Genomic DNA, 12,914 nt, shown 5'->3' on the forward strand with positions numbered 1-12,914 from the left:
TGAAGCAGCTTGGCTATTTATTAGTCAGTAGAAAAGTAACTGTACAGATATGCGGTGCAAGAATGGAGATGTGGCAGACAGGGTCCCGGTATCTGAGGATGCACCCTGTGCCAGAGACCTCCAGTCTAGAGCCTGAAGTTGGTAACCACATGTGTGCATATGTGAATGTGAGCTACGTTTGCTAAGTGTGCTGCCCCCGTGGGGGGCACTGGGATTCTTGCCCAGCAGCTGGGCCTGAAGACAAGAGGCCAAGGAAACTAGGGCCTAGAAACGGCCCAGCACAGTGGCTAACAGAGCCATGCGGATGTACATGCCATTCTCAGCTTGGCGGAAGTAGGCTGCTCGGGGGTCTGAGTCCACCTCCATGCTGCAAGAGAAGGAGAAGAATTACTGTGCAGCTCACAGAAGGCCTGCTCAGGACTAGAGCCCCTCCCACAGCCAACCCCAGGCAGTTTCCAGTTTTGATTCCACATCACCTTATCTCATTGACGCGGGGCATTGGGTGCATCACCACCATCTTCTTCTTGGCCCGAGTCATGATGTGGGGAGTGAGGATGAACTGGCCAAAGCACTGCAAGGCAGACGGGGTCCCTGTTAGCACTTCAGGGCAGTGATGGCTATAGAGGACACAATTTGGGCTCCTCCAGTGTCCCTTCCATACCTACATGCAGCTACATCAACTAAGGGACCTGAGGCTTAATGGCCCTGCACCCAGCCCTCCCAAGCTCCAGCCCTGTTTCTTCCTCAAGCCCGGCACTCACAGCTTCATACTCCTGGGTAGAGCCAAATCGCTCCTTCTGGATCCGAGTCATGTAGAGCACGTCAGTGTCAGGCAGTGCCTCTTCGATGCTCTCAAACTCTTCCTGGAGGGGAAGGCAGAGCCATGGGGAATGCAGAGCTGGGTTCTGACTACTCAACCCAGGTCCCTAAGCTTGCTGGACTGTGAGAGTCTCACCTGCTTGGTGCCACGGGAGGCCACAAAAGCCCACACATTGGATGGCATACGCAGGCTGGGAGGTGCCACGTAGCGCAGGCTGACACGGTATTGAGTGAGCAGGCAGGCCAGGGAATGCACTGTGCGTCCATGTTTCAGGTCACCCACCATGGTGATCTAGAAGAGGAACACCATCACCAGAGGGACCCAGATTGAGGACCACTGCCACCACTTCAAAGCCTATCTCCAGGGTACAGTATAGCCTGGACTAGAGAAACCACTGCTTTTCTCTCCAGAACCTCCCCCTGGCAGGGCTCCAATCCCTGTCACTGTCCTCACCGTCATGCCATTGACCGTCCCTAGCTCTTCCCGGATGGTGAAGATGTCCAGCAGGGCCTGGGTGGGATGCTCTCCAACCCCATCTCCAGCGTTGATCACTGGCCTCCGGCAATGCTTGGCTGCCAGCTGTAAGAATGGAAAGAGGAAGGAGAATCCTGCCTTCTGCAACTCAGAGGCCCCTCCCCAATCCAGCCCTCTCTTCCTGGGTCCCCTCACCGATATGGCCCAAATAAGACATGAAACAGAGGCAGAAGGGACCCCACGTCCTTGGGTTCAGCCTAATCAACCCATCTCAGCTGGCCTCACCTCCACTGCTCCAGGCTGGGGGTGCCGAAGCACGACGACATCAGCATAACAACTCATAGTCTGCACGGAGTCAACCAGGGATTCGCCCTTCTGGACGGAGGATGTGGCTTCTGAGAAGCTAAGCATAGAACCCCCGAGTCGGGCCATGGCCGCTGCAAAAGAGCTGCTGGTCCGCGTGCTCACTTCATAGAACATGGAGGCCATGACCTTTCCCTGGGGAGAGGATGAGGAAGGCATGTGTGCACATTCATCTTGAGGAACAGGACAGAGCTCACCTCTCCAGTTTATATCAAAGAGAATTGAGGGGATCCTTCTTTACACAAACCTCCCCTGTGACCTATCACAGTCTTGACATTTCTGCCGCTAGTGTGACTCTGAGCTAAACATTCTGCCTCCAAAACGCATCACTGAGTGTGAATAACTCAGCAGAGGAGGAAAGGCCACAGCTTTCTCCCATGACCACTTGGCACAGATCAGATGACCCCAAGTGTGGTCTGATGCTATAGTGCTCAGGTCCCCATGTCAACTAACTACCTGCTGAGATCAGGTCTAGAGCAGCAGGCTCTCCCAGAACAGAGGGCCGAGCTGATGACAGTGCAGGGACTGGAGGCACACAAAAGAACCTGATGGCAGGGACAGGAAGATCCCCTCTGACCACTGCATATCCCATCCCCAACGGGGGCTAATGGCAGATAATGGAGGGGGCCCTCAGCCCACAACCCTGATCCCAACCTTGAGGATGTCGAGGCTCCGCTCTTTCTGTACCATCATACGCAGTGTGTGCGCCACATTGAACAGATGCGACATCTAAGAAAAACCCCAAGTCAGAGGGAAAGGCGCTGAGCAGCCCCTGGAGGTCCTGGCCCCAAATTTCCAAATCCTCAAAGCTCTGGGTGTCCCTGCCCTCCCTCCCCCAGGCACCTGATCCTTGGTGAACTGCTTGACAGACAGGATATGTTGGCCCACTAATGAGTGCAGCAGGGGTGAGGTCTGGGGGTGCAGCAGGCCAGGGGTCCCCAGGTTCTGGGGTGACGCCTGTCTAGGTACTGGTGGTGGAGGGTAGCAGGTGCCATCAGGGGTTCCCATCAGCTCTGCAGTGAGGGATGGGGCAGAAGAAGCTGGTCAGAGGGTTCCCCCTACCCAGGCCAGAGTGGAGTGTCCCCAAGATAAGTGTGTGCCAAGAGTGGAGTCTTACCTGGCTCAGCTGCTTTCCGAGAGGGCTTTTCCTTTGGCTCCTCAGCTGTAAAGAGGGCAACAGGACAGATGCCAATTTTCAGCTGTGGTCTAGAGAGCACCAATTTTCCCAGGAACTTTGCCTCACAGCACCTGTGTTAAACCACCTCACACGACAGTAGCTACAGCAGGTTAGGGGAGGGTGAGAGGGTGCAGCAGCTCTGGGGTTCTGTTGTATGGGAATAGTGGTGCCCTCCCAGGGCCTTCCCCCTTGGCACAGGGATCTTAGGCAGAGGACGGCCAGGCTCACACCAATCAGCAACCAGGATTTACCCCATACTCTGCTGCCCTGTGGGATCCCAGCTCCCGGGCGCAGGAACACAGCTGCCCATAACAAAAAAAAGGGCTGTGAGAAGCAACTGTGGGAGGTTTACCTCACGGTGTGGTGATTTACTTAGGCAAATGAGGAACTAGGACAAAGGGATGGAGAAAAGGACAGGCAAATGCTGGGAGGAGGGGCCTGAACCAGTTCCTGGGCAACTGAGTCCTGATCTTGGACACAGAATGCAGGAGAAGCCCGTCCCTACACACCTTAGTCAAGAGTGGCCTTTCTCCTGTGCCACAGGAAACCCTCTCTTACCTGGCAGACCAGGGTCGGAGGCTCGGTGGATTCGAGGTGGCAGATGGAAGCGACCATCAGGAAGCCCTGGGATGCCTCGGCGTGGTCTTTCAGGTGTCTGGAGTGGTGACATGGGCTCAGTGTTTTGAAAGGTAATGAATCTAACCACAGTTCACAGTCCCACAGGAAGAGCTGTTCCTTGTGTGTGTGCATTTTTCTCCATGCCATCTCCCCTTGGCCCCATCCTTCTGGTGTTTTGTCAACAGGTGACAAACTGGCTTCTTAGAGGTGTGTGTTAACCCCACAGCAGGGTTCTAGACAGAACCCTGGCTGGATGAGCAGTGGGTTTGTGACACTCACAGGCAGCCTCCTAACAGTCAACTTTGTGTTGCAGGAGGCATTTTAGTGGTCAAGTGTAGAGCCCTTGACTACCAATGAAAATGTTCAAACTGTTGGTCCTACCCTTGGGCACCCCACAAGCCCTAGCCCAGGAGCAGTGTGATACCGTGGTTATCTCACTGGTGGCAGGGGCAGAGGGTGGGGGCTGAGGGACAGCCCCCTGAGGCCACTTCCGTACATCCTGTCCATAGCCTGGGGGCACCAGCACCTGCAGACAGAAGGCAGGGGCGGGGCATGAGAAAGGAACAGAGAGCACCATGACTGGGCTTCTAAAGGTGGACATCAGCAAGCAGCTGATGCAGGGGCAGTGGAACTATGCAGATGTGCTGCACAGGGAAGAAAATGAAAACCACAGAGGTCATTACTGAGATCAGGTAGGGGCCATACACGCACCTGCCCATCAATATAAGCAACCTCCCCTCGCAAGACCACACGGCGGATGGTGCCCTTCACTTTCTGCCCTTCAAAGGGTGTCCAGCGGGCCTTGGAGAAGGGCATGTGGCTGGGAATTGTCCACTCATGCTCCAGATCCACCTGCCCAGAGGGTGTGGTTACAAGAAGGAGAGGTCATACCAGAGAACAGACCAAGGGCTAGAGTCCCCCACTCGCTTGGGGCCCTCACCCGCACACCTCCACATAGGTATCCTCCTGTTGGGGCAGGTGGAAGATCCGCCGAGGATTGTGATGCAATCGCTGCAGCAGGTCATCTAGACTGAGGCGGCCCTCGCTCACAGCTGTCAGCAGCAATGGCAGCATGGTCTCTAGCCCAGGGAAGCCAGGTGGAGGCTGGGGCCCACACTTCTCCTCCAACGTGTGGGGGGCTGGAGAAAGAAAGAGGTTACCTTCTGAGGAGGCAGGGAGTCACCTCAATACCTGGGGATTCACACCCCAGGGCTGTACTTCCAGTAGTCTTGTATTACCAACCTCAATGCTTTTTTTTTTCCCCCCTGGGAATTGGAGCCCAGGGAAGCGGGAACACTGTCCTCCCACACCTGTGCCCATGTATTCTCTCATTTACAATAGACTCACACTTATTCTCTCGGTCAAGTATTTGTCAAGCACCTATCACGGACCAGGCAGTAAATTAGAGGATGGGGACCTACACAGATCAAGATCCTGTTTTTATGGAATTCAGAGTCTAGCCCCCTTACATTTTCTTGCTAGGGCTGCCCCATAGCTTGACCTGGGACACAAGTCCTGCTGGGCAAAGGAGGAGTAGGCTGGGTCTTCTCACCGTGATCTGAAGCAAAGCAGTCAATGACAGCCATGTTCTCCCACAGGGCCTCCATGTCCTGGCGACAGCCAAGCTCAGGCCGGACTTCTCCCTTCCCAGGCCCCAGACGTTCTAAGTCATCACGGCTCAGGAACAGGTGGTGGGGTGCTACCTCACAGGTCACTGGCAGTCCTTGTGCCTTTGCGGCTTTAATCAGCAGGATCTAGAGAGAGAGGAGATCCGGAGGAGGTCCCCCATGTTTGTCCTTCGAAGTTCTCATGGCCGGCAACTCTCCTCAGAGTATTATGGGCCAACTGTGCCCAGGGTGCTAGATCAAGGCCCTCCTCCCATCCTTTCCTGCCCCACAAGGACTACCCTGACCTTTAGAGTTACTGGGAAAAAAACAGGGAACCAGGACCTCAGGTGCACTCTCACCTCCTCCTTCCGTGCCACGTGACATATGTGCACTGGGCGCTGGGTCAGCTGAGCCACCATGAGGATGGCAGCGACACTCTGCCGCTCTGCATGAGCCACAATGGGAAGGTGGGATGGCCAGGTCTCGAAGTGCTGAGGACAGAAAGAACTGATGAGGGAGAGTGCAGAGCCTTTGATTCTTTGCTCAGAGCCCAGCACTTTTGGGGTCCTCAAGCCAAGGGATACCATTTGGTGGTCTTCTGCCACACGTGTACTCCCTACCTCCATCCACTGCGCCACACTGTCCAGCCGCAGCTCAGAGAAGGTCTCATTGAGGTAGAGCTTCAGCCCTGCTGCAGACCCTGCCACAGTACTCAGGGTCCCTGCATTTTCAGATGAGGCCCCGAGGAAAAGGGCAAAATCACAGCGGGCACCAGCTTCTGCCAGCTGCAGGGGATTCACATGAGAAGAAAGCTGCTGACACCCATGCCCACAGGCCAGCCTAGCATCACACCTGGCCCCACAGGGAAAGAAGAGGGCAAAGGGCTCAAGGAAGCAGGGGTGTAGTGGCTCACCTTCTGGGCCAGGGCCAGAGCAGGGGCATCAACAATGGGGGGCCGGGTATTAGGCATGGCACACACCATGGTGACACCACCAGCCAGGGCAGCAGCTGTGCCAGAGGCAAAATCCTCCTTGTGTGTCCCACCTGGTTCCCGTAGGTGCACATGAACATCAATAAGTCCTGGGAAAACACGGGGACAGCAATATTAGAGGGAGATTCAGAAATAGGAAGGACATAAATGAGTTGGCATAGTGGGAAAATTAAAAGCAAATGATACAAGTTCCTCAGTCCAGGGCATCCTGGATTAAGGAAGGAAGGGCTCAGAGTGAGACAGATTCTGAGGCCTTCACTGTCTATACAGCCCAGGGCAGAGTAGACCCATAGCCACCTTTAGACCCCAAGGGGCTCTGTGCCAGCTACAAGTGTCCCAAGAGATGTACTTACCAGGTAATCGCACAAGCTTCTGGGAGGTCATACAATCAACGTGCACTTTTAAAGGTGGGGCTGGCCCAATCTGGCCTAGGGCCTGCAAGTGGGGAGCATGGTTAACATTGATTTAATGGAAGGGGGACCCAAGGGTAGTGGGTAGGGACCAGGCTTTCCTAAAACCAAGGCTCCTCCCTCTGTAGCCACAAAGCATTCTCAGAGCAATGCTGTTTCACACTGACCTTTTCCAATACTGAGGATGTGCTCACTATTCCCTCCCTACATCATGCAAAGGAGAAGCAGGTTCCCTCCCAGCACCCCATTTCAGCTACCTCTACAAAGAGTTTGGTGCATTTGATGTCGATGATGAGGGGCACAGAGAAGTCAGCAGCCAGGCGCCGGGTACGGTAGCCCTTGGTAACGAAAGAAGAGAGACGCCGGCCCCCAGCCCCACGCATGGACAGATTAATCACTAGTTCAAAATGATTCTCAGCCAGCTGCTCCAGGATGCTCCGCTGTGGTGGGCACTCACCATCCACAGCCTCTTCAAAGTGCCAGTCCACAGCTGTCACCTGCAGGCCCAGAGTTAAGGTCAGGGCCAACCTGAACATGGCAGGGGTCAGGAAGGCCAGCCTAAAACTAGGGGAGCTGACCTAGGAGTTCATAATGAGGAAATTAAGGACCCCCAGTGGGGACCAGGGCTACTGCTATTTGCTATTTGCAAGGTATCTTTCTTGACAGGAAAGGTATGTGGAATGAGACAGGTTACCAAAGACCATAAACAATATGAGCTCGTGGGCACATACACAGGCAAGCCTTGGAAAGAAAATATGCCAGAATATTAACAGTGCAAAAAACTACAAAGGACTTTTTTCTTTTTGTTTTCCTGTATACCCTACTTGTTATACATGAAACACGTTAATAACATGTCATGATCACAGAAGCAGAGGGAGAGAGAGAGGCAAGCCTGGGGCCACAGGAGTGAAGTATGGGGTGGTGGCAGGAGTTGTACCTTGACACCATGCTCTGTGTAGAAGTCAGCTGTACCCAGGCTGGCATAGAGGCTGTAGCCCAGGCTCTCAAGCAGACGCACAGTTGGGAGCAGCTCACTTTTGTTCTGAAATCAAGCAGAGGCATGAAGTGGGAATGTCTCTCTGTCTTCCATTTCCAACTCCTGGATGACCCTCTGTAATTCTGGTACCTTATAGCTGCCGATGGTCAGCAGAATATTCTTCTTGGGGATCTTAAAGCCAGTGCTTAGCATAGCCTTGAGGTAGGCCTCACAACGGCTCTCCCCGAAGCCAGCCACCTCCCCAGTACTGGTCATCTCCACGCCCAACACCACGTCAGCACCAGCCAAGCGGGAGAAGGAGAACTGAGGTACCTGAGAGAGCAGGATGAAAGAGAGGGCTGGGTTGTCTCTTGGAGAGGGACAAACATAGTCCTTGCTCCTTATCGTACCTGCAGTGATGCTGGCCTTCCCTGATGCTACGCTCCACACGCCCTAAAGCTTCTCTAACTGTTCCTGCTCCATCTGTTCAATGATCATGGGATATTTTCCCAAAAAACTCTGAAAGTCAAAAATCCTCACAATCCTTGAGACTCAGTTCAAATGCCACCCCTTCTTCTAAGCCTTCCCAGGTCAGCCCTCTTGGAAGTTGCTTCTTCTGTATCTAACCATCTTGCACATTTGGTTTATACCTTGATAATGTGAGTTTATCTGACTGTCCCATGATAAAGCTATTTTTGGACCCAACTTCCTTTACCTCCCATTCCTGGAGAGTAAGCTCCAAAGGGACAAAAACCGTCTATGACCCCACAATCTGGCAATGCCTAAGTAGGTGGCAGTTCATCTGCTGATTGAGCTCTCTGCTCAAGGGTTTCAATCCTCCTTACCTTTACTCCCACGACTCCAGAGCCAGTCATGAGCCCTACAGGTTCCACCTTTTCCCCCATGATGACCCGTGTGGCCAAGGCCACTAGGTCAACACCTAGTGTCTTGGAGACGAAGGGGAAGGATCGTGAGACTCGCACGTTGCATTCAATAACTTTTAGCTGGTCATCCTGGGGCAGAGAAACACTGGTCAGGCCTGCATAGGCTGGGCATTCTGAAGCTACTGTATGAACTTTGACTCTTCCCCTCTTCTTTCTGTGAGTAATGAACCTGAATAACTATCACTAACCCTGATAACACTGAGCTCTTCTCTGCAGTTCTCCTGTCTACTTGGGTGAGGACAGATGCACCACAGGACGGTACAGAACAGAGAGGAGCTGCAGAGCCCTTTAATCCCTTCCTTTTGCCTTATTACCTTGGCAATGAGCTGAAGATTAAAGGGTCCTGTGACTTGCAGCTCCTGGCCTACTGCATGCACAATGGCTTTGATCCGCTCCAGAGTTTTGGTGGTGATGTCTTGTGGTGGGGTAACCAGTGTGGCATCTCCTGAATGCACACCTGCATTCTCCACATGCTCAGAGATGGCAATGGCTTCCACCATACCATCACAGGCCACAGCATCCACGTCAATCTCCTAGTGGGGGACATAGGCAGTGTGATGTAGGGCAAGAGCCATCCTAGGACTTGCCCTTTCTCTAGGATGCTCCCTCCACTTTTTTTTTCCCCCAGTATCAGGGATTGAACCTAGGGACCCCTGAGCCACATCCCCATCCCTTTATTATATTTATTTTGAGACAGGGCCTTGCTAAATTGCTTAGGGCTTCACTAAGTTGCCGAGGCTGGCTTTGAACTTACAATCCTCCTGTCTTAGCTTCCCAAGCTACTGGGATTTCAGGTGTGCTCCTGTGCCCGGCGATGCTCCCTTTCTTTAACAGGACCAAGATGTGACCCATCCTTCCCAACCCATTGTTTCTATGACTCTGCAGGACCAGAGGGAAGTCTCCTTAGGGCCCTGAGCCTGCCCCCAGATTTCTTTGCAGCTTCTCACCTTGGCTTCCTGGATGAACTTAGAGATGACTACAGGGTGTTCCTTAGAGACAGCTGCTGCGCTGCTCAGGAAGCGCTCCAGGTCCCCATCAGTGTAGGCTACATTCATAGCAGCACCACTCAGAACATAGGAGGGGCGCACCACACAGGGGTACCCCACGGTCTGGCAGAACTGGCGAGCAGACTAAGAGGGACAGGGAGTTTAGCAGGGTTGGTCACATTCACCTACAAACACCATCCAGCCTATAGGCCCCTTTACCCCGGCCTACCTCTAGGTCACTGAGCTCCCTCCACTGAGGCTGGCTGATACCAATAGTGTCTAGGAGCCGGGAGAACTTAAATCGGTTCTCTGCTGAGTCGATGGCTTCAGGGGAGGTGCCTAGCACCCGGCACTGCTGCCGATGCAAAGCCATGGCCATGTTGTTGGGCAGCTGCCCACCCATGGACAGTATCACACCTTCTGGGTTCTCTAGCTCATAGATGTCCATCACCACCTATAGACAGTGGCCACAAAGAGGGTCAGGAAGCCGAGCCTTCTTGCTCACAGATCCCTTCACTCCCAATAAGTGCCACAGAATACTGGGTCAGTCAGTCATTCTTTCTTGACCCTGGCCACCCAGGTATAGGGCAGCCCTCATTCCCCTTACCTCGAAAGAAATCTCATCAAAGTAGAGTCGGTCGCACATGTCATAGTCGGTGCTGACTGTCTCTGGATTGTAGTTCACCATGATGGTCTTATACCCCATCTGCCACAGGGTGGGGAATGCACTTAGCAATTAGGAGGCAGGAAGAGCATGGAGAAACTAAGCCAAAGCCCCCACTGGAGAGTGCCAGCCAGCTCAGCTTCCTGTGAAACAGTTGTACAGCACAGCTGCATTGGGGGGAAGCAGGCAAAGAGTTGGGGAAGGGACTCAAGTACTGGATGGACTAAGCAAGGCCCCAACCCAAAGCTCTCTGACAGAAGAAAGGTATAGCAAATAATAGGAAGAGTCAGGATTAGGTGAGGGATGACAGGCAACCACCCAAACTGAGCAGACAGCAGAGAAACTATTAAGCAACACAAAATCTCAGACCTTTCGGAGCTGCTGGATGCAACCTACAGCACACCAGTCAAACTCAACGCTGGAGCCGATACGGTAGACGCCAGAGCCCAGGACCAGGACATGAGGTGTTCGAAAGGTGAGGTCATGGGTTTTACCCCAGTATGTCAGGTACAGGTAATTTGTTTGAGCTGGCCATTCGGCTGCAACTGTGTCAATCTGTTTCACTGCTGGGCAGATCCCTAGTTCTTGACGCAGCTTGCGAACAGCCAACTCTGTGCTGAAGGAGAAGGGTGGGTAACTCAGTCCCTGGGAGTAGGATACAGACTGACAGAGAGGTAAGTTCCTAGGGCAGGGATCAAAGAGGAAAATATCCCAGGGAAAAAGGCCAGAGCCTCCAAAGCTCCCCAAGGGCCCTTCCTGATACAAAGGCTCTGCCCACACTTCTCAGCCCAAGCCCCTCACCACAATCTCTGACCTCAGGACGGCAAGGGCAATCTGTTTGTCGGAGAAGCCAAGGCACTTGGCCTGGTGTAGCAGGTCTGGAGGCAAAGGCTGTCCACGGTGTTGTTCCAACAGCTGGGCATGGGTGACAATCCTCTTCATTCGGTGCAGAAACCAGCGGTCAATGCGTGTGAGCTCATACAGGCGCTCCACTGAGTAACCAGCCCATAGAGCAGCAGCCACCACAAAGATCCGCTTATCTGTTGGTGTCTCCAATTCCTGATGGGGAGAATACAGATAGATATGGAACTGTGCAGAAGCAGGAGAGATCAGAATGCTAACCAAAAATATTCCCAATCAATCAGACGTGGTGGTGCATACCAGTTTCTCAGGAGGGTAAGGGGGAGAATCATTTGAGCCCCAAAGTTTGAGACCAGCCTAGGTAATACAGCGAGACCTTATCTCAATCAATTAATCAAAAACAAATTCCCAACCTACTCATGTCAGCACCTCTGAAAGCCTGAGTGCTTGAGTTGGTGTTAGGAAAAAGAAGCTGAACACCATGGCATAGGCTCGGAATCTGCAAAATCCTGGATACAAATCCTGGCTCTGCCTCTCACTGCCATGAGCAATTTTTATAACCTCACCTGTAAAAACAAGTCTAATAATACATTCTCCCATAACGAGCAGAGTCCATGCTAGGGTGTTGCTGAGGAGGTAAGCTGCTTACCACATCGCTGACTGGCTTCACTGTGTGATCAAAGCCCACACAGTTCTCATCCACCATGCGCAGGGCCTTCTGGAAGGCCTCCTCAAATGAACGTCCAATGCCCATAACTTCACCTGGAGGAACAAGATGAAAAAACTGAGGGCTTAGGGGCAGGACACTACCCAGCATACTTATGGTTTAGTCAAACCTCTGGGAGGCTCTCAAGGTAAGCCCCAGGGTAGTGGGATTCATGATATTTCACTATTAAGAAACCTCAAAACTTTAAGCTTTTCTCCCTGCCATTTTCATGGATAAGCTTTGTGCTTATGAGTAAATATGGAATTGATATGCCTAAAATGGACATGTTATAGTTTATCCCACTGGCCTGAACTACTGATGACTGCCCAGTTATTCGGCTTGTTTTATTTATACTGTAATGACACCATCTGGAATCTGCCTCAACCTTTAGACCTTTAAAAGGTTCGGGTAACAGGAAGATGACATCATTACTATTTGAATCCCTCTAGAGACAGTTATATTTTAAAAAGTATTCTAGAGTTTTTCCTCCTGAACTTTTTTCATATGTATATTTTATACACGATTATAGTACATACATAATGCCCACCCTTTTTTTCTCATAAATATTTTCCCACATAGCTGTGTGACTTCACAGACACCTAACTTCTGTGTGATTTGCCATAATTTAACTGCCAACTTACTGATGGACATTTAGCTTTTAAGTGCTGATTGTTACAAATGAGGCTGTGACGTTTTGGATTAGCTTCTTTTAATAAATTTCAAGAGGTGCAAGGGTAAGGGGTAAAGGCCCTTGGTAAATACTAATTACTTTATAAAAGTTTGTACTTTACAATAGAGTTTAACCAACCTTCTGAAAAGTGGACATAATTATTTTAGTTGGTTTTTGGTCATTAAATAAAAAAGAATCTCTCTTTTGAACTAGATTTCTATTAACTAGTGAAAGGAAACTTTTTCTCCCCAGGTCTGCTTATGATTTCCTCTTCTATAAAGTTCTGTTCATGCCCTCTTATCATTTTTTTCTTTCTTTTCTTTTCACTATTGAGGACTGAGCTCAGGGGTGATCTATCACTGAGCTACATCCTAGCCCTTTTTATTTTTGGAGACAGGATCTTGCTAAGTTGCCAAAATTGGTCTCAAACTGGGTTCCTCCTGCCTCAGCCTTTCAAGCCACTGGGATTACAGGCATGTGCAATTGCACCTGGTTTACAATCCTAATATTTATGTTTCTTAAAAAGTTTGCCAGTTGCAGTGGCACACACCTGTAATTCCAGTGGCTTGGGAAGCTGAGGCAGGAGGATTTTGAGTTCAAAGCCAGCCTCAGCAAAAGTGAAGTGCTAAGCAACTTGGTAAGACCCT

The 12,914-nt window shown here is 51.7% G+C and overlaps 1 protein-coding gene across 2 annotated transcripts in view; it reads right to left on the reverse strand.

The window, feature by feature from the left end:
* Window positions 1–12,914, reverse strand: part of Cad (carbamoyl-phosphate synthetase 2, aspartate transcarbamylase, and dihydroorotase) — a 22,718-nt gene continuing 9,804 nt past the window's right edge. The window contains exons 16-45 of one of the 2 annotated variants that reach the window (XM_015479865.2): window positions 11,541–11,653; window positions 10,845–11,089; window positions 10,400–10,646; window positions 9,974–10,072; window positions 9,596–9,820; window positions 9,328–9,510; window positions 8,695–8,913; window positions 8,282–8,449; window positions 7,587–7,769; window positions 7,398–7,502; window positions 6,718–6,957; window positions 6,404–6,485; window positions 5,973–6,139; window positions 5,680–5,844; window positions 5,419–5,550; window positions 5,005–5,206; window positions 4,401–4,591; window positions 4,164–4,304; window positions 3,877–3,978; window positions 3,393–3,489; window positions 3,086–3,136; window positions 2,775–2,819; window positions 2,501–2,670; window positions 2,312–2,386; window positions 1,580–1,792; window positions 1,274–1,399; window positions 956–1,111; window positions 762–863; window positions 477–571; window positions 1–367 (exon numbers count right to left, since the gene is read on the reverse strand). In XM_015479865.2, coding sequence (XP_015335351.1) covers window positions 265–367; window positions 477–571; window positions 762–863; window positions 956–1,111; window positions 1,274–1,399; window positions 1,580–1,792; window positions 2,312–2,386; window positions 2,501–2,670; window positions 2,775–2,819; window positions 3,086–3,136; window positions 3,393–3,489; window positions 3,877–3,978; window positions 4,164–4,304; window positions 4,401–4,591; window positions 5,005–5,206; window positions 5,419–5,550; window positions 5,680–5,844; window positions 5,973–6,139; window positions 6,404–6,485; window positions 6,718–6,957; window positions 7,398–7,502; window positions 7,587–7,769; window positions 8,282–8,449; window positions 8,695–8,913; window positions 9,328–9,510; window positions 9,596–9,820; window positions 9,974–10,072; window positions 10,400–10,646; window positions 10,845–11,089; window positions 11,541–11,653 — 4,442 coding nt within the window. In that variant the 3' untranslated portion in view covers window positions 1–264. The remainder of the gene's footprint in view (window positions 368–476; window positions 572–761; window positions 864–955; window positions 1,112–1,273; window positions 1,400–1,579; window positions 1,793–2,311; window positions 2,387–2,500; window positions 2,671–2,774; window positions 2,820–3,085; window positions 3,137–3,392; window positions 3,490–3,876; window positions 3,979–4,163; window positions 4,305–4,400; window positions 4,592–5,004; window positions 5,207–5,418; window positions 5,551–5,679; window positions 5,845–5,972; window positions 6,140–6,403; window positions 6,486–6,717; window positions 6,958–7,397; window positions 7,503–7,586; window positions 7,770–8,281; window positions 8,450–8,694; window positions 8,914–9,327; window positions 9,511–9,595; window positions 9,821–9,973; window positions 10,073–10,399; window positions 10,647–10,844; window positions 11,090–11,540; window positions 11,654–12,914) is intronic. The other variant, XM_015479866.2, reaches the window with a different exon arrangement.

This window comes from Marmota marmota, unplaced genomic scaffold, assembly GCF_001458135.2.
Source record: "Marmota marmota marmota unplaced genomic scaffold, marMar, whole genome shotgun sequence".
Lineage (NCBI taxonomy): Eukaryota > Metazoa > Chordata > Mammalia > Rodentia > Sciuridae > Marmota > Marmota marmota.